The sequence below is a fragment of the Oryzias latipes genome, chromosome 19 (assembly GCF_002234675.1).
Source record: "Oryzias latipes chromosome 19, ASM223467v1".
NCBI lineage: Eukaryota > Metazoa > Chordata > Actinopteri > Beloniformes > Adrianichthyidae > Oryzias > Oryzias latipes.
In genome coordinates this window covers 9951134-9972255 of record NC_019877.2, presented here as the reverse complement: position 1 = coordinate 9972255, position 21122 = coordinate 9951134, and the positions used below count along the sequence as shown (strand labels likewise).

The 21122-nt window shown below is 36.9% G+C and overlaps 1 protein-coding gene across 4 annotated transcripts in view; it reads left to right on the top strand.

The window, feature by feature from the left end:
* The window catches only part of vti1a (vesicle transport through interaction with t-SNAREs 1A), a 104831-nt gene that overhangs the window by 16177 nt on the left and 67532 nt on the right, over positions 1–21122 (top strand). For 2 of the 4 annotated variants that reach the window (XM_004080388.4, XM_011488208.3), the window contains exons 4-6: positions 3331–3408; positions 7866–7886; positions 14270–14354. In XM_004080388.4, coding sequence (XP_004080436.1) covers positions 3331–3408; positions 7866–7886; positions 14270–14354 — 184 coding nt within the window. The remainder of the gene's footprint in view (positions 1–3330; positions 3409–7865; positions 7887–14269; positions 14355–21122) is intronic. The other 2 variants (XM_004080387.4, XM_011488209.3) reach the window with 1 other exon arrangement.

Here is a 21122-nt window from a genome sequence, read left to right as displayed (position 1 = left end):
AAAATACAACGTATTTCCACGTTTTTATGAAAAATATCATTTTACTTTATACTAGTAAATATATTCTATGTAAATAGCCCCTTCACAATTATTCTTTAAAGTCTGGGGTTTAGTAGGAGACAAAATAAAGTAGCTATTTTTCTTTCTAAACATGCCCACAACCAAAAGTTATAATTAGATGAATGCGATTTTTTTTTTTTTTTGCAGTTTATGCTAAAGTTATTAGCATATCTGATGTGATTTTTTTTTTTTTTCCGTCATGCATATGTAATAATACCTTGACAGGCACAGATGAGTATTTTTTTTTTTTATCTGCGATCATGTCAGCAGAGGTAAAAACGTGTGTTTTTGACAGGACACCAGCACCTCCATCGCCACATTTGACAGGATGTGTAGGGTTTTAAAGGTAGGCCACTTTGCATAAAGTTAAGATGTACCTTTGTACTTCCCCTGCAGGCTTCCGGGAATAGTAGCAAGTTTTCACCCAAGATTAAAACAACAGACAAAAGACAGGCCTTTGAAAAGGATTTAAAAAGCACCTCTTTTTTTTATTGTTCATTTTCTGCGCAAGAATCTTTTTTTTTTTTTTTTTAAAGCTTTCATTCTTTTAAATTACCCAGCTTGATTAGATGTCCTCAGTTGCAGAGCTTTGTTTCCTCGTTCTGTAAATAGAAACATCCCTTTCGCAGGTTTTACTTTTTTTTCTTTCTTTTTTGGTTTAAAAAGCTTCATTTGTTAAGAAAAAACCGTCTGCTCTCCTGACCTAAAATCGAGCTTTTTGTCATTTACCTTGACATCCAAACTTGTAATCAAAATTTGCAACCACATGGAGCAGTCAGCATCACACCTGCTTACATTTGTACATCAAAAAGAAAATCTTTAATCGCTCTGGAATCTGTTGTTTTCCAGAGGGGGACTCCAAAATCTGAGTGAATACTGTAGGTACAGGGGAAGTTGCAGAGGCGCTTTTATTTCTGACATTTTCCATTCTTTGTACTCTTTATCTTCTCTCTTCTCATTGCAGAAAGCCCTCATATGTTCATCTGTAACAAACAGCTATTTAGAAACACCCTAGTAAAAAAAAAACCCGGCAACAACAAAGAACTTCCTGCACATTGTGTGAAAGCGTCGTAAACCTCGACATTCAAATCAATGCTTCTCCCAGGATTCCTTGTCTCAATTACTGGTGAAATCGTCTCCCCCTTAAGTTGCCCTGCATCTTTTAAAGATAAAACTTGACTTAAATGGAAGGAGTGGGTGTTTTTTTTCCTGGTAAAACGTGTGTTCGTCTGATGTAAATCCCTTAATCTAGTATTTAAAAAAAATTGCTGTTTAAAAAAAAAAGAAAAAGCAACCTAAAAAAGTGCAGAGACATATAAACTCCCCTTGAACAGAAGGTAGAGCTGAAAAGGTCAATATTAAAAAATAAAAGTGAAAGTTAATTAGACATCAATTGATTAAATTTATTTTATTGTACATTTAGTATTTCAGCAGTTTCAAACATAATAAAATAGCAGTCCTTTTTTGTTTTGTGGATTTTTTTGAATACCAAAATATGTTGAAGAGGATGATCTTTCAGATTTATTTTTATGTATGTTAAATTAATTAATTAAGACCTTTTTATGCCTTATTTATACATTTAAAAATCCATTTACCATTCAGCTTTTAAGTTATTTAATGTTAAAATTTAAAAAAAGAAAGAACAAATGCTTTTGCAAACTTCTGAGAAGTAAAACTCCAGATTTCAGCTTCATTTTTGTTGCGGGTTTATGAAGCTCATCTTCTCCTCTTCCTGTCAGTCGACGCTCGCCGTTTGGCTGGGGTCCCTGTGGAGAAGTGTTGTTGGGTGCGCTCTTTATCTAATGGATTTTTGTGGTCTGGGTCAATCAGGCCCTCTGCCTAGCCGGTAATTACTCCAGAGGACGGTGGTCCTCACTATCACGATAATAACATCCAAATCACATCAACCCTGACTTTCCACTCGGTGCTCCAGATTATGAGGAGAAGCAAAAAAAAAAGGCTGATGCCTGATGTGATTGGTTCAATCATAAAACTTGAAATCAAGACTTCGGAGGTTATACTATTCTTTTTTTCCCCTCTTTGAATATGTATATATACATAAAACAACTTTTTACATCTTTGACTGCTACTAGAAGGATGGTAAAAAAGAACAGCGCCTTTGTGGAAAAGCATGTTTCCACTCGGTAATTGTGCACCGATTCCCCGTGTTTGTTTTTATTTCTTCCGTTTCAATGTGTTATAAAAATAAAACGTCTGGACTTATTTTTTTTTTCCTTTCTTCTTCTTTTTCTCTCCAAGTCAATTTAAAAAAAAAAAGGCAATAAAACTAAAACCAAATTGTGTTGGGGAGAGCCGATATTTTCATTTCTCTGCTGGTGCTCGCGTTTGATTTTGCCCACCTCCTGCAGCCCTCCTAGAAACCCTGTCAAGACACTGAGAGAAAGCGAAGGAGGCTTGGTAAACACTTTCTGTGTCTGCTGCTGGTGTTTATTTAGTTTAGAGGGCATGCTAAGAGGCTGTTTTTCCATGGGTCGGGTGTCTGTAAACAAGAGGTACAACGGCAGCCCATTCTTCTAGCAACGGAGGTGGCACACTTTTGAAGTGTCTATGAAATGTGTGTCTGAGGGTTTGTCTTTTTGGGTGTTTTTTTTTCCTTTTTCTTTGTGGGACATGGTTTGATTTCATTGTAGCCTATGTGGAGGGAGTGTGTGATAGTGTTTGTGTGTGCGAGGCAGAGAAAGGGAACCCTAAATCCGATGGGCCGCCTATGGGTGATGAATTATTCCCTGTCTGAGTCACCGCATTGGTGCTATCACAGAGGCTGCCAGTGCACTGGGATGACAGCGGTGACAGACCCCCAGAAAAGATTTAGCTCTGACAAGTGATTCTTCCTCATATTACATCTCCCTGGTTCTTTTCCTCTGTCCCCTTCTCCACTGCCTCACCACGCGCACAAGATGGTGTCCCTCAACTTGTATTTGTTTAAGTGGGCAAGGTGATGGGGGCCGTCTTTTCGCCGCGTTTGAGCTGCACGGTAGACCCTGGAAGGATTCCTGGTCACAGACCTAGACATCTGCTTGTTGTCAGTACATTTCTTGTAAGAGTGCACAAACAGTAACTCGCTCACATGCGCACGCAACCTCCAAGGGTGTCACTCCGTTTGTCACCTAGTTCCATTAGGGGGCTCTCGTGCTTAAAGAATGCCTGTTGTGACTTTATTTTTCAACAGTACTAAACCATATTTTTTCTGTCTGTTTTTTTTCTCCTCTTTTTTTTTTTGTCCTTCTCCCTCATCTCCCCTTTTTGCAGAAAAGGTCACGTATTGCCTACAGTGATGAGGTGCGCCACGAGCTCCTTGGGGATGATGGCGGCTCCTCAGAGGGCCAGGTGAGGCGCTAATCAGGGGCCCAAACAACACCAGTGTGGGTGGCTGACTGGCCCCCAGGGTGAAGAAGTGGGGGCCCTCACAGGGGCCATCTTGAGCTAAAACCACACTATTGTCACCAAGTCATGTGGAAGAAACACTGTTTAATGCAAAGCTGGCTTGCCAGTGAGTGGGTTCAGGGCATATAGGACCAGTATCTGGCCAAAGCCAGATTATGGCCAACACACACACACATTTCCACACAAACATTCACATGTAAACACAATTCTATACAAATTTCAATGCGCGACCCCAGTCCCCACACTCCAACCTTCCCACAGCTGTTCTCCAGCCGAGTGTCGGATAAGACGCACAATGGGCCATCATGATCAAGGTACACATACTCAAAAATAAACACAAAAAATCCAACCGCTACATTTTTTTTCTCTGGTTGATGCCTAAAATGAAGTTTTTTATTATAAACTACTGTCTCACATTTGCTCTTTGAATACTTTGTTTTTTTACTTTTAAATTCACATATCATTTATTCTAATCCACATGTTCCTGCATTTACCATATTCTTAACATTATTTTTCTAAAAATAGGACTAGAAATACTCAAGAGCAATCAATTTATACAGAGATATCACAAAATAATTTTTTTGTCACAGATTTGAAATAGAATTGAAATAATAAAACTGTATTGATCCCACAAAGGGGAAATCACCTATATTTATTTAAAATTAAAAATATTTTTCTACTTGAAAAATATTTTAGGTGTGGTTTTTTGATAATGATTTGAATAAATGCTGAGCTGTAATAAATATTTACTCTTCACTTCTGAGTGCTCTTGTGCAAAGTTGCTGCTTGTACACCAGCAGTCCTATAATAAGGTCGTGTGACTCCAAATATATTTCCTTTAGACTTAGCTGTCAGTGTGCATGGGCTACTTTGTGTGGAAATCAGTTGAACTCCCTCACATAAAACTAAATGCTGCGAGCGCACGCCCCCCTCACACACACACACGCACACACACAAAGGACAAAAAGAAATCTTGTGTTTTTCTGGATCTCACAGTTCTTCGTGTGAGTATATTGCGATGATTCACAGCCCTACAAAGACAAATGAAACTGCTCTTTCTCCGCTTTTTTTGTCGAATATCTCTTCTATTATCATTTCAAAAGTGACCCGTCATCTGCTCATCTTAGGGACGTGTGTGTCTTCCCAGCCAAGATGGAAAAATTGCAGGATGCAGGCGGGGTAGACCCTGGACAGATCTGATATGCACATTTCAGACCAATTATGTCAGCAATAAAGTAAAATTGCATATAGATGCTAAGATTTGCTTTTAGTATGCCACATTTAATATCACGTGGATTTTCTTTTTAAAACCTCTTTTCCTGGTAAAAAATTAAAATTAAATTAAAATAGATATCCCTATTTTATTTATTCCCAAAATAATATTTAAATATGTTTGCAAATAGTATTTGCATTCATCTAAAATAAAGCAATATTTTGGGGTTTACTCAAACCTATAACATCAGAATAAAGAATTACTATCTAAAAATTTTAAGAACATTTTTAAAATTGTGCATTATTTAAAAAGGGAAAAAAAAACTATAATGTAATTATAAGAACTATTAAATAAATAACTTTGATTTAGTAGGATGTGAAAATAACACAATGTCGGATATATAAAAAATTGCTCAATTTATAATTTAGCTTTTTTTCCTCCTTTTGTAAAGTAGGATAGAATAACTAAATTATTGGAAAATGGTTATAACAGGCAATAACAATATTAATAATAATAATCATAAAATGTGATAATTAAAATTCCAGAATTCTCTCAAATATTTACTCACATATATAAACAGAAGGATTTCATGTCATGTCCACATAGAAGGTAAGTAGATGAAATATATATTTTTCAGTTTTTTTCTCAAGGTGTCAAATGTGCCTGGTTGTAATTTTTAAACTTATGGAGATAAACTTGTCTCGGTCTTGCTGTGAGTGGAGTACTCTGAACTTCAGGGTTTTGCTTTTTTTTCTGTCTCCCTTTTTTTTATTTTTTTATCTAAGACGGGAGCGATAGGAAAGGGGAAATGGTGGGGGCCGGGGCAAGTCGGTCAATTTAATTCCTGACGATCTGAAAGAGGTTAGGATCATTTCATATAGCCTTGGCTGAGCAGATCATTACCAGTCACAAATCTGTTGGTTACATGGCAAGGATTTATTGCTAAGAAAATAGGGACCCGTCATAAGTTCTAAAAATGGCGTCTTGGCCCTGCGATAATGGCTAAAGGACAATTTAATAGAGTTCGGCATTTTTTCGTTATCTGTATGCGGGCAGAGACTGAATTGGCACTATCACTCTTCTTTTTTTTTTTTTTTTTTAATAATGTGCAAGGCTACCGTTGCACATTTCTGTTTCCTCTGCATGCAGTTCACGCTCAAATGTTTCTATGCACACAAGACGCCAAGCACAAAGCAACAAATGCACACACGTTTTTAACACACGAACACTATGGAATAGTTTCGATTTCAGTCACAGCAGAAGGCTTGGCCACAAGAGATTGTGCTGGTTTGAGCCGGCACCGACCAGATTTTTCAGGCTACAAAGGAAGAAGATTACCACTTGTATCAAATTCAGAGTTGAATGAAAAAAAAAAAATCTTTTGTTTGAAAAAAAAAAAAAAAAGAATGCTGATTATCATAACAGAAAAATTGCAGCAGTGCAATTTTGAACGCTGGCTGGCGTCACAAAAACACAAGGATAGGCGCTCATGCAAGAGTAATTAGACCATTTACAATGTTCTGTATTTTCTGCAGTATATCTCTTGAGCAACATGAGCGTTGTTCGCCATATTGAAGAATACATGCCAAAGGAAAAGGAGGCAAAGCAACGAGAAGAGACGCAATAAAAGCAGCTCATATAGTTTGAACACATCCTCCACGAGGACTTACAATCAGTCAGGCAGCACAAATAAGCTAGAACAAGTTTTGTGTGGTATCCATTGACTGATGCCAGCGCTGGGGTGAGGGATCGCAGGATCTGGTGTGTTTGTTCAAGACCCGAATACCCACATCCACTGTGTCGTTTTAAACTTTGGCCTCTTCCATAATACATTCTTAGCAGGGACTTGATGCTTAACTTGGAGAGAAAAAACTGTTTCCACTCCAAAGTGCAACATCGTATTGTTGAGGAATATTTCCAGTTCTAAAGTAGTTTTTATATTTTATGTGGTTAACAAAAGGATGCTGCTATTTTTTTTTTTGTTATTGGGAATTAAGAGGAAACATAAAAAAAAAGAAAATTGAAATACTTTATATAAGGGCATTATACATTAATGATACATTATTTAAGTTTACCATTAGAAGTTCTAAAATTAGAGATCAAGATTAGAAATATAGAATAGGATGCCAAAATATTAGATATATATTAATTCAATTTTAAATCTATGACTTTGAGGATGAGAAAAATAAAAAGTTATCATTGAATAGGAACCTTTTTTTTTTACTTTTAAGCAAGGATTAGAATTTGAATTTAGCAATAAAAAAAATCTAATCAATAATAAGGTATTGCTTGTAATTTTTGCACAATCCCAAAAATTTAAAAAACAAACAAGTTTGTACTTTTTGTAATATTTTTATGTTTGGTCCGGAAACATTTAACTAAACATAAATAAATGAAAAACCAAATAATGTTGCATTCTTACCAAAGAACAATATTTCCTTTTTTTCAGTCCTAACAGTTAGACGTGCCAGTGAAGTAACCTTTTTAATTGTGATAGGCATAATTAATTTCAAATGGGATTAAAGGCCTCCCTCAAATGTCTGTTTTATTATCAGAGATGCACGCCTTTCCAGGATGGGGAATAGGAATTGCATTTTTTATTTACTTCACTTTACATTTGCAATTCTCTATCATCAAAAATGTATTACCATGCTAAGATTCATTTTTCATCATTTGTGGTTGTCCCAATACTAAGCAGCACTGTCTACAAGCGTAGCTTTACATGACTTTCTGTGTGTAACCTGAACAGCACTCCCACTCAGATTGAGAAGTTGAATGAAATATTGATATCATATCATCAGCAAATAGAGGTAAAACTATTGCAATTTAATTTGAAAGAGTAAACATCTCTTGAAATTATTTTTCATCTTCTGCATTGCTGTCTGATCTTCTGAGGTTTGACTTCCTTAACACTTTATTTTGAAATGCCTGCTGAGTGATCTGGTCTCTTGTTTAATGTGACAGCAACAGGACTTGATCTTTGTTCGAAATAGTCTATTAAAATGGCATGTTTAGTTGTGTTTAACATTTGGAAAAAGCCTCGACAAACACATTAAACATGCAAACACAAAAAATTGTCTAGGGTTAAGTCTGCTTTTATTCTGATCTACTTGCCTTTTTTTTCCTGCTTTTATCTGTCCTTCACTCTTTCTATATTTTCTCTCTTCTTTTGGCTTTCATGATGCAGTTGATAAAGTTGCGTGAAGAGGTAAGTGCTTCCCTCCTTTAACAATTTAAATTCTGCTTTCCCACTGAAATTTCCATTTGCCCTCTCCAGTCTGGTAGAAAATTTAAATCAGTTAATTTGGACACTTTGCATGTCTGATTGAACAGCTTCAAGGCCAAACCACAGATAATGAGTTCATTAAGGGCCAGTTTCCCAGCTCCATCTCCCTTACATATTACAGAGTGAAGATGAGATTTTCTTATTGATGCACCCATTTGAAGACAAATACTAGGAAACTCAGTGCGGCTTAATGTAACTTTAATTTCAGAGCCCAGCAATGATCAGAAGTCAAACTACTTCTTATTTTCAAGTGGGACTGTCAATTTTTAAAAACGTTTTTCATTTTTTTCTGAATGGGGTAGATTAATTTGTATCCTTCACTTTGTCCAAAAGAGCAATAGAGGGTTTTTTGGCTTACTATCGTGTATTAAAAAGCTATACATGATAGTGTAAGGGTGTATTTTTTTATGCAATATACCGAATTATGACATAGGATTTTGCATTGAAAATATACAGCTTCTATTTCAAATAGTAAAACCTAATTATTTTATAAAAGTGGCTTTGTGAAGATGTTGGTGTCTTACCTGACAAGATAACAGTCAGTTGGGTCCTAATTTATTGGATAAATGTAAGAAGTATTATAGCAAAAACCAAGCTAATTTCTATATTTGGAATTAAATGATCTAAAACCTAAATATTTCACATTGGTTTTGTGCTATTGCATATGTTTTTCCCTGTACTTTCTATAAAAGGTATAGATATATTTTTTACTTTTCTCTGTCCCGCTATTTCTTTATCGGACAAACAGCTGCAAAACTTAGGTTTTGCTTCAATCTCTTTAAAAACAGTTGCTTAGTAACTTTTGTTTAAAAGAAAACTAATTTGCTTTGTGATATAGCTAAATGACTCTTACAATCAATCGCTTACATTACAGCTCAAGTAACCCTTGTGCTGTCCTAGGCACTTTAACATTGGGAGTTGGGTCATCTAGACCCACCAGACAGTGCGCTGAACCTTTTTTCTTCAATGATCTGTGAACCTCACTGGTGTCCATGATTACATGAAATCTTTCCACCTTTATCCACCTTTGTCATGGTAAGGGTGGGGTCATCTAACATAGCACAAGGGTTAACTGTAATATTTGCAAAGTATTGCCTACATATTTACTATAACATTCTGGTAAATAGTTTACTTCTAAATAAGTTATAGATTGAGTGAACACAACCAATTCTATATTTTGCCATTCAATTGAAATCGACAATGGAAAAGTTACTCTTTAGTAAAAAAAAAACAGCTTTTAGCTGCAACTGATTCATTTTAATCATACGATTGTTTAAAAAAAAAAAAAAAGCTTTTTGTACTTTCCTAAAATATGGATTTACTTCAAATTTGTATTTCTCTAGAATAAGGAACATTTTTTAACTTTTACTTTTTAATCTTTTATATTTTTATCCACTTCCTGCCACCCTGGGGTTCAGAAAGGATCTCTAGTGATCTCATTGTGTGTTTTTTTCCCCTTTTTTTTGGGATTGTCCACTCCTCTCACACTGACTTGATCTAACGCCTTCATCTTTATTGCTGTTTTCCACCCTCCTGCTCCTGCATTTGAAGGAAAGGCTGGCACAGCTTATACTCACTTATGTCTTGCTTTTAAAAAACTACATTTTTTTTCCTCCTGCAGCTGAGAAACATGTTTAAATATTTAGCACCTATATTCACAGCTGTTTGACACTTGTAATTCCTCGTCTTACAAGTCCCAAACAAACGGCACAGAAGATCACACAGTCAGTCTGAATCACAGCTGTCATCATTATTCACTTTGACTCTCCCCCACCCTTATTGGAATAATAAGAAAATCATCTGAACTTTGGAAAATTGTGATAGTAACTGCCTGTGTTTGATATTGAAAAAAGGCAGGAGAATGCAAAAAGAGGAGAGAGATTTCTTTTGAGCTACAGCAGCATTGTTCTGGGGCTCCCTGTTAATAACTTACAACTGAGGAGGGTTTCTTGATGCAAAAAGCACAACAGAAAAAAAAACAACATCTTTTTGTTCCTAAGAAGATCTTTGTTCAAAATGTAGGTGTCAGATAAAAAGGCTTCCATAGGTAGAAATGGCAGTAGTGGGGTGTTCCAGTGCACTCACAGATTCACTATATTCATCACCTGAATTTAAATCCTTTTATTTTGAAACTTCACAGTCCAATCAAGTATATAATTTGATAAAATCTTTTCGTTTTTAAAGTCAAGGGCATGTTTGAAACTCAAAAATCTATTAGTTTTAAAAACACCACAGTGATTATTATAGGTGTTAATACAATTTTTACAGATTAAATGAATATTTTATGGTTTTTAACACCTCCGTGTTTAACAGAAATCTTTTCCAAAGAAAGAAAGTTTACCTTATTTCAAACGGGTTCAAGATCAGAAGCACGCAAGCCACAAAAAAGGATAAATTCCAAGAATCTAAAAGAAAAATGATGAACCATCAGTTTTGCAAAGCATTTAAATCCTTCCCAGATAAAAGAAGAATATTAACAGCATAACATTTCGTGAACATTGGAGCATTTTCCATCACTCATGAATCAAAAATAACTGGTGTATAAAATAGTAATGTTTGCAAGGGGAATAATTTATTGCCCATAGTTTTATTGACTCGACTTCACTTAAAAAGTTCATGTGTTAATGTGTGAGTTTAGTTTTACCTCATCATATGTTAGAAGAAACACTAGTTATGAGATGCTACCGATATGTCAATAACCTGTGGTGGCAGTGTTATGATATGGGGTTGGTAAAGTCGGCCAAGAAAACGTTGGACATCAGTGATGTACCAAAATAACTGACGTTCCATTTCTTTGTCTTAAAAGACCATGATTCTGGATGACTAGTGCATTCTTGATTACCAGTGACTAGTGCACTTGAGTCTGTTGGAGTCTTAATTGACAAGCATTTTGGAAATCATGAAAATAATTTTCCACTATGAAATGGCTGAAACATAGTAAAGATTTTAACCCTGCTTAGAACCTTTGGGATTTGGAGGAAAAGGGTTCTCAACCCCCTACTCTAATAACAATTATGTTTTTGGTGTTTTTAACATGTTCTTGTGGTATTTGTCTCACAATGGGGACATATATGAAGAAAATTAAGCTAAAAATTGAATTGCTGAGTATATCTTTATTCAAATCGTTGTGAATCAGGAATAGATGAAAAAATGCTGATGAAAAAAGCTTGTAGATGTGACGTAGGTGGTCCAGTTGGCAGGCCAAAAGCTCCCTGATCTACTACATTCAGATGCATCCACTTACAGACAAATAGATACATGAACGTCTTTGTTTACCTCATCCGAGCTGGCATCTAGCTCAGAACTGTACGGGTATATAGCTCCGTAGGTTGGGGTTGCGAAGGGCTGTAAGCTAGCCGGAGAGTGTTAACAAAGGGATGATGGAAAATGAGGGCAGGCATACGCCAACAACTACAAAGGGAATTTTCAATGAATTTTTGCCGTGCTGCAGAAACTGTTTTAGAAAACGAAATAGGTTTTTTTTTGTTTTGTTTTGACTAAAATGGCATAATCGTAACTAAAAGACCATTGGGGACGGCTTTTAAAATAGATCAAAGGATGATCTGAGTGGGACTTTAACTCTTGAACACGAGCTCAACTACAGTGTACAATTTGTAAATCTTAACAGTTTTTCTTGAGTCAGTTTACCAGTCTACCCTGTGGTGAAAGATGCTTAGTTTTAATTCTGGAAGCTATTTTTCATTACTTTTCATTGTGTCATCTCCTGTACACGGTCAGATTGTTCCATTATTAAGGCCATCATTGTGCCATTATCAGATTATTAGTAGCTGAACTCTCACCCTTACCTTCAGGTTCTTTCACTGCCAAACTCGTTTTACATTATTCTAATGATCCTACAGACATATACTCTGCTGCCACTATGAGCCCCCCATCTTCCCCCCAGACCCTCTCCCACCTTCCGCACACTCCCATCCTCACCCTCCCTTCCCCCTGGCCCTAAAAGAAGTCGGAACGAGAGAGAGAAGAGAGAGGGAGAAATTCAGGAGGAGAAAGCTTTGAAGTGGCTTTCCATCGTAGCAAGTCTACCGGCCGTCTCCCCGAGACGTGTCACCTTTGCCGAGAGGGAATAGGAAAATCACGTTTCGAATGGTAATGATAACATACTAATCACTTGAGCTCTTTGAAGAACCCAGGGAGTATGCTACTCTGTCAGTATCCCTGGCTGCCTGATGCTCCCAAGCACACACAAGCAGTGCAGCCATGGTCTAGGTGTATTACTTCAAGCAATGCATGTCAATACGTCTGCTCTGTCTTTACTGATCCATAGGGGCTCATTATAGGCCAAATTTGGTAACCATTTTCCCACCTACCAGCACACTGCCACTGTCTGTGTTGGGGCTGCTACATCTTCCAACCCATGTAACCCACCCTGTACAAACCTAACCAACCATTGTGCCAAAAACCCAGGATCCTTTTGCGTCCATTCCTAATCGCCATGTTCTTATCTGTTTTTGCACATTTTATCAATCTCTTTACTCACCCTCCAACCACTCAGTCCTTCCACTGCCCCATCTTTAACTATTAAGAGTGTCTGCAATTTTAAGTGACATCTGTCAGCAGCATGAAGAAAAGGAAATGAAGGATGGAAAGAAGTTCAGAGGGAGTTTTCTCCTCCCTGCTCTTTTCCCGTCCCTCTTGTTGTCAGACTTTGAAAAGTGTGTCGCTGGCTTTTTTTTCTTTCTTTCTTTTTTTTTTCTTACTTTAACATTTTTCATTTCCTCTGAGTGATTAACTGCTACATATTTTGACAGCCCAACCAAGACCTGAGATTTCAGTTCCTCCCCTGTCCTCTTCACTCATGTGATATGCTTACAACCCTGTCAGTCAGTTGGTTGGTTGTCATTCATTGGGCTGCTTTTGAGTATCAGAGTTATTACATCTAATCAGTTTTTTTAACAGGCCACTTTAGTTAGACCATCAAAACCAACAACATTTGAGTAAACATTTAACTCTTCTGTGATCTAGCTGTAGGGCGCACTCTTCTTTGGGTTCAGCATTTTGAACATTCCTACAAAGTTTGTTGAGATAGCTATGTATGCTGTGTATGTATTAGACTGTAAATGTATTTCAAATTCTTTTAAATGAATGCTATTTTGACACTAAGGGAAAACATATGTTAAAAAAATGTCCAACTTAAAAACCCAGAAACATCTTGGCCAGTTATTAAAATAAAATTAAAGAGAATAAACTTAAAAAATGTGTCAAAACCACTATGAGTCTGTGTTGCATGTTAAACAAAGTAAATACTGTATTTTATTTTATTTGTTGAAAAAAAATGTATCATGTGAACGTTATCTAAAAAACTATTTATTGTAAAACCCCAAAACTGTGGCAAAAGCAAAATCTTTTTAAATGTATACGGTATGTTTAAGGATCAGGGTGAACAGGTTATAGCTTTTTTTAAGTTTTTTTAAGGACACAGATATCTGACATTTATAGAAGAAAACAAAATACACTTTTAGTCAACAGGTTGTTTCTTTTCAGGTTTTTGTTTGCTATATTTGAGTTAATCATCTGCAAAAACAACGGCCCTATACATGGTTCCTAGGGGATTCCTAACAAACCGGGTGAAATGATGCTCTCAACATAAAATAATGACAATTTGGTACATTACTAAACTATGATTTAACTTTCAAAAGAAAAAAACGACCATCTAACTGTTATTTTAACATTTTTTACCATTCAGGTATTTTCTTAGTTTACCCAATGAAATCCATTATTAAAAAAGAAAAAAAAACTTTTTTTCTCTCTCTCACCTGGATCCATTTTTTATTATTTTGTAGCAATAGTAGCATTTTATTTTTTGATTTTTATTTGCACTGATAATACAGTTATGTTTGATAAAATAGGCAAACGTTTAAGGAAATGTACAAAATTTGAATCTTTTTTGGTCATTTAGATTCCACAGGATTTTCTTTGGATTTTTAAAATCAAAAGAAAAAGTTGCTATCATGTAATAATACTTTGTGTAACTGAGGACTTGCCTGTCAAACAGTGCAGTGAGGCAACAAGACTTCCAAGCAGTTGCTCTTTTTATGTCCAAGATGAGGCAGCAGCCTCCATTACATCGTCTGTCTGTGTGTGAATTTTCATCAGCATACAACATACCATCACCCCTTGAAGGTTATTTCCACCCTGGTTGTATTTCTGTGGCACTGGTCTCTGTTTAGGTGACAGCGTTGATGTGTTCCTTTGAAATCGGTCCCAGCCCACTCAATCAATTTTTATTTTCTGATTTTTGTTTTCTTTTGCTGCTATTTATTTACCCCCTCCATTTGTTGCAGAGAGCGCATCTGTTGGACAACACAGAGAGGCTGGAAAGGTCATCGCGGAGACTGGAGGCTGGCTACCAGATAGCAGTGGAAACTGGTGCGTATTCTGTTATGGATTGGAATAGATTGGGGTGTTGGTGGGTGGGAGTTGAGGATGTTGGCGAGGATGAGTGAGCGACAGCAAATTGTCTTGCTCATATGCGTAGTGGGAGGATTTGTGTGTGTTTATATGAGTGTGTGTTGGAGGAGGGTGTGAAGGTAAAAAAAAAAAGAAAAAAAATTTTCTTTTTCCTTGACGACTGATGACATTTTGGGGGGAACATCAAAGACGAGCCAGGGAGGTAGAGGGAGAAGTGTACAGGCGACAGATCGGGTGCTGCATCTCCTTGCTCTGCTCCTGAAAATTCAAGCATCACTATGGCGGCGTGCGATTGTTTGTGTTGTGTATGCAAGCAAATCAGGCCTTTATTTTCTTTTTTGCACAAATAAATAGAAAGTATATGAAAATAAATATTATGAGCATTTCTGCCAAAGTTCTTAATTCAGTTGTGCATAAGAAAGAGAAGAAAAGCATATCACTTTCCAAATAAACTATCTGTCTAACCTTCTTTTTTCCTCATTATCAAGGGTGGTTTAATCTTAATAGAGAAGAAAATATCATTGGGATTTTAAATAGATTGAGCCAGTTTGCATATGTTTTTTCTTTCTGTCTTCTTCCATCCCGACAGTCACCACATTATTGAGGCACAGTCTATTCCTCAGAGATATATCAAAGCTTATTCTTGAAGAACCAACCAGCTTTTCGTGGCTTCCGCTGTAGTTTTGAAAAAGGTTTGTCAATTTACACTATAATCGAGTGGTGGCTGGTACAAGCGACATTGGCAGATTTAATAATTCAAGTCAAGGAAGGTTCGCATGCGGACTTTCAGCTTTTGATGTCCTTTGTGACATGCATTTACAAATTCATAAACATGATCTGCATTCTCTGCTTAAAAACCTTAATTCTGAGGATTCTGCGACATCCAGTAGAATTTTTTTTTTTCCCCACCTCTCCTCAACCGTGTCTTTCATTGTTACTTTCTTTTCCATCATGTGCCTCACAGCTTGGTGTTTTGCTGAGAATTTTGGTCCCGGCTCAACACTGCTCAGTACATCATGGGTCCAGCAGTTTGTCCTGCTGTTGTCAGCCACATGCCCCTTGACCTCGTGACATTGCCGGCTGTCTGGTCCGCTGTGCGTGAGGCTAGCTAAGAACAATGCGCATTTATCCTGCCCCAGTCCCACACACTTGGCTTTCCTCACACCAGCTGTGGGGTGCGTTTGTGGTTTGGCGGGGAAGCTTCGTCCCGTCTTTAATCCGTGACCCCTTCTTTACTCTGCTGTCGATATCGGCCCTTCGCTTAGATGCACAACCTGAAATGCTGATGTCTTCAGGTCAAAGAAGGAATACATCTGCTTTTGGAATGCAGATACATGGGGATACGCCGCTCTATAACAGACAAACAGCAGACATTTGTAATATCCAATGGGGTCCTACACTTAGACAGTTATTTATTTGGCATCTTTTACCTAAATATAACCAACTTTATATTTCTTTTAGGAGTTTTTTAAACATTTTTTAGTAACTGTTGTGCCTTTAACTTGAAAGTTTCCTATACTTTAAGCACTGATATTTCCTGGCGGATACTTTTTAAATGATTTTATACCAGAACAAAAGCCAGTTTTATTGTGATTCTGTCTGCAATATAAACAAGAAATTGCAAATAATACGCAAAGATATATAAAAAAAAAGTTTATTTAAGTACAATATTAAAATGACATTGGAGGTAGGTAAGAGGTAAAGCGCATGCTTTCCATCTTGAGACTAATTAAAGGATTTAGTGTTTCTCCAATCAGAAATCATCTAGTTATTCTGCGGATACTTTTGTTGCAAAACTCTCCTTTTTTTATGACATCTAAGCTTTTTCCTTTGTGTAGGGAACATTTTAGTGCCATTATTTTGCAGTAATTCAAAGTTGCATTCTCCATTAGCAGTGACACAGTGACCCTTAACAAAAAGCAGTTGACCAGCTGGAAGAAGAATTTAATGGCACTTTATTTCAAAGGGACAAATTCTGAACAAAGCAATTCTGTTGAAACTCAGCCTTTTCACGTATAGATCTCTCCGTCGCCTACAATATCTTTTTTAATGAAAAGGGATTTAAAAAGCCAGGATGCTTCTGGGTCACGTTTAAGGAAGAAAAAAAAGATAAATCTTGTTTCTTAGAAGAAGAAAAGAAGAATGTTGACACAAAACCATTTTATCATAGATATTCATAGATATTTCAACATTTTTTTTCTCTCTTCTCAATGTCACCCATGTATTTGCTGAAAACAAAGACTTGCCAAAAGCAGTGAGAGCCATCTGGGGGATCTAGAGAAGACTCTTTGGACATGCAGAGCTATTTTCCCCACATTCACCCTGAAGAAGCAGAGTTCCTTGTTTGTCTCATAAATAAAGTATAGAAGTTCATTAGTGAGGAGCCCTGACTTAAAAGCCTTTGCACAGCATCCAGCAAACACGAGAGATAGCTTAGTTAAAGAGAGCAGTAAATAAAGGGGTAGGGCATGCAGTTAGCCAATTTAAAGATATTTGAGTCAAGAGCATTTGAAATGCCCAAATCTGGAGGCTTGTCAAACCTGGAGAGTGATGTTAAATCAAAGGATTGTCAAAATCTGGTCCTGCTCTTCATATTTTTAAGGAATTTGAATTATTTATGATATGTTTTAAAATGGCATATCAAACTAGAAATCACACTTGCAACAAATAGCTATTCCACCTCTTAAATCCTATTTTTATGGTTGCATGTTAACTGACGGACTGATGGTTCCTTCAAGGTCTGACTGAGTGGAAAAACCAAAGAAAACGGATTTTAATCAACTTTAAAGCAATAGCTGCAAAGTTGAAATACCCTTTTTTTATTTTCCATCGTTCATAGTATATTAATTAATCAATCCCATTATTGATACAGTACCTTAACACGATCCCATATAAACAAGGTACTGTGTATTAAAAATCTAAATATTAAAACGGCAATAAAACAGTAAAAATTTAGAACTCAATAAAATAACACATAAAAAACTAAGGTTGGAATAACATCTTATTTTTTTAACATGTATAATAACAAAGAAGTTGTTAGGTAATAATTTCAATTGCAAAAACATATCTAAGACTATATTGAATGTAGATGTAGATTTTGAGTTTTCTATAAAAAATGCAACTCTGTTACAAAATAGCATGGCAATTTAATCAAAATAAGCTTCAATGAAATTTAAACCATCTTTACACGTCATAAATATAAAAAATCAAAACTTGGAAACTCTGAGGGCTGTATGTAGTCAACCCTACAAAATAAAACAGCTTATTAGGGATTGATTTCAGCCCCATTTAGATAAGCGGAGAGGGTCAGGTTGTGGCCCCGAGGGCCCCCAGCCCAGTCCAAAGTTCACAACATGGCAGGTAGAGAGCAACACCACAGGCCATCAGCTTTATTAGGATGGAGATAATCTGATTAAAAATGGTCAATCAAAGGTACTAGGGACTCAGTCAAGGTCCTGGGGATTTGATTCTTTCTCTCCCTCCTTCTTTTTTTCCTTTTTCCACTCTCACAATCGCTCCCTCTTTTTTCTGATAAATCATTGAAGCGACCAACAAAGTGGCAACCGTCGCTGTTGAGCTAAGCAGCCCTACAGTTGTCACCAAGGCAGTCGTGCGAGGACCCTGTGATGATGTGATGACTATATTAAAGAGTACATCAATTTGTTTTAGAGCAGTTTGATTTTCAAGTGCAGTGGTATTAAAAGACAGGGGGGAGGGCAAGCATGGCAAACGGAATTCCAGCGGCAGAGCAAGGGGTACGGGGACATCAAGAAATAAATACACAAATAACAGTTACCAAAAGGGAGCAAAAAGTGTTTTTGTTAAAATAAAAAAAGCAAAAAAAAAAAAAAAAGACAAGTCTTCACGGCTTTCTTTTGAAGCCGAGTGCAGCTTTGAGTCTTGCTGAGAGTCCATGGGTGCTGGAGTGGCCCAGTAACACAGTACACGTTTGTCCCGACTCTCTATCTCTCCCCCTCCATCTTCGTTTCTTTCTCTTCTTTACTCCCGCTTGCTTTCTTTCTCCCCGCTTCCTCTAAAGATCAGACTCGAGGATTCTTTTGGTGCTGGGCCACCAAAGTGGCGCCTGCTTCTCAAATCCGTGAGAAAACACTTAACAAATGACATAATCAGCTTTATTTACAAACCTGCAGTTACACCTTTACTTGACTGTTTCATTAGCTCTCCTAGCAAAAATTTAGTTCTGTAGTATTTAATTATAAGACGGAAGTATTGGACCTTTTTAAACATAATAATTCTAATCTGTTTACATTTTAAAATGGGGAAAAATTCATGTGAATTTTTGAGATTTTTCTTTTTTTCTTAATCTGAAAGGATAATTCTAGATTGAAATGTATATTTTAAAGGTTCATTATACAATTCATTCCAGCACATAACAATACTTGTAACTTTGTTCTACAGTCACTACATAGGTAAAAATATATACAGAATATATGCAATCATTTCTATTAATATCTAGCCCAGTCTTTTGTGTGCTTTATTTTAAAGTGCAGTCTCTTTCTTGTACAAGCTTCAATATTTAAAGCATCTTTCTTTTTTTTTTTCTTAAAGGACGTTTGGTAAAGCCGATTCCTTGAGGTACAGAATAATAGATCTTTTTTTGTAGGCTGATACAATGGGTGCACTGCGTTGTGTTCAAAAAGAATATAAAGTTATTTGATAATTGTTTGATTAGCTAAGGCAAGAGCGGAGACTTAAATATTTCACAGCTTGAGTTTTCTGCTAATGAGAAAGGAGGCGCTCTAAAAATATTTTAAATGTTGGAAAAAAGGTTTTCCTGCTGCGTTTTAAAATGAAAATAAGGTTGGTAAACATTTCGAAAATTTCACGTTAAACTACATTTTCTATATATATGCTTCAACGCACAACATCTTGTTCTGAGAAAATCTAGCCGTGGGTGAGCTGTTTATCGGTAAACCCCCGATGGATGAAAGGCGCAGCAATAATGATTTTTTTTTTCTCCTAATCGGACCTTGTCAGCAAGGCGTCTTATCGTGGAGAGGAAAATGACACCGATCCTATCGAAGAGCCTGGAGTCCGAGTTGGCGGCGTGTGTCTCCCCCCCAATCATCGCCGGCCATGGCCCAGCCATATCTAGCGCCGCCACAAACGGCGAGCGTCGCTTTTTTCATGTGGACTTCAAAAACGTCGCGAGTCATTAAAATTGCACCCACGTTCGGCAGCAGGGATCAGCCGCTCTGGAGCGAAAATGGGATGTGGAAAGAGGAGACTCACTAAATGTGTTAATTCCATCCTCACATGTTTACAGCTTAATTTTAATCTGTTTGAGGGACAAGGAGGGGTGGAGGGACGATTGGAAAGGGGGGCAGGGGAGGCGGTGAGAAAGCTTCGCGCTGCAATAAATCGCCATTATCTTTGACACCCTAGGACTCAGCTGTTCCAGGGATTTAGGGGTCCACTGGCAACAGTGTATATCGTAGGGCATGAAAACACTGTTTACGCTTGAACTGCGGTAGCTAAGGTGCAATCACCAGTTTTCGGCTACTCAGACAAAAGGGCTTGCCCGCACAATGGCCAGCTAGCACACGGACCCTCAATGGAAGAGCTGAACCAACAAGACTCAAGTATGTGTTGGTGAGCGAGCTCCTGCTCCCTGGATCCGCTTGGACAAATCTAGACTTCTCCCCGTTTAGACAGAGTTCTATCGCAAGTTTCCAGTCGCTAGCTAAGACAAGACATGACTTTTTAATTTAAAACCTAGAAACACATCTGTGTACATTTAAAGAAACATTTGACTGAATATAAACTCCTGGCAAGATTTCCTACATAAAAAACAAGTTTCAATCCCCATTTCATACAAAAATACACCTTTAATCGTCTCTGTTGGGTCTCAATAGACGTCTTTTAATAAAATAATTGAAAATTCATACATTTTTATCATTTATTAGTCAAAGCCAACAGTCTGTAACTTTTTAGGGTAATGATCTGACTAGAAAGCTTAGTAGAGCTTTACAGTTAGTCCCGACAACATTCCCGTCATAAATCTTAATTTGTCCATTTTGACCCATTATACAAATGGTATTAGATAACATTAAGTTTAAATTTTAAGAAAACTGGTAAAATAAAAGAGAAGTAAAGTTTTTATTTGGGAAAATATTTTTTTTTAACTGAAAAACCTCTGCACCACCAGAGCTAACACATTTTAGGGTAAACTGTAAACCACAACAACTATGTTTCAAACAAACAATTCATATATATATATATATTTACCAATCTAAATTTCAATAATACACTGTGTCCTTGCAATTCTGAAAGGTCATTTTGTAAATTGGTCTATATTCTCGAATCAGACTCCATTCAAAGTGTTTATTGATATAATCTAATCCTTATCCTGAGATACAAAACACCCTCCAATTGTCAGATAGTGGGTATGCCACTATATCTTTAAGGACACCCTTATCCTAACCTTAAATAAGATTTTTCTTTCTCCCCCTCTTCTATTTTGAGGTTGCAGTAACTAAAAAGATGCCCCCTGCCTTGGTGCACGGAGGAGAAAAAAGTGTGGCATTGACCTCTGGCTGACAGAGAAAACTAAGTAAGAGGGGGAGATAGAGGGGAAAAAAGAGCGACGGAGGGGAGAGAGCTAAGACAACAACTGTGAAGAACCGCACAGGGTTAAAGAAAAACTGTTTCAGAAGGAAATGGGAGACAAAAGCAAGGACTCGAAGCCCCCGTGGGCACTTTAAA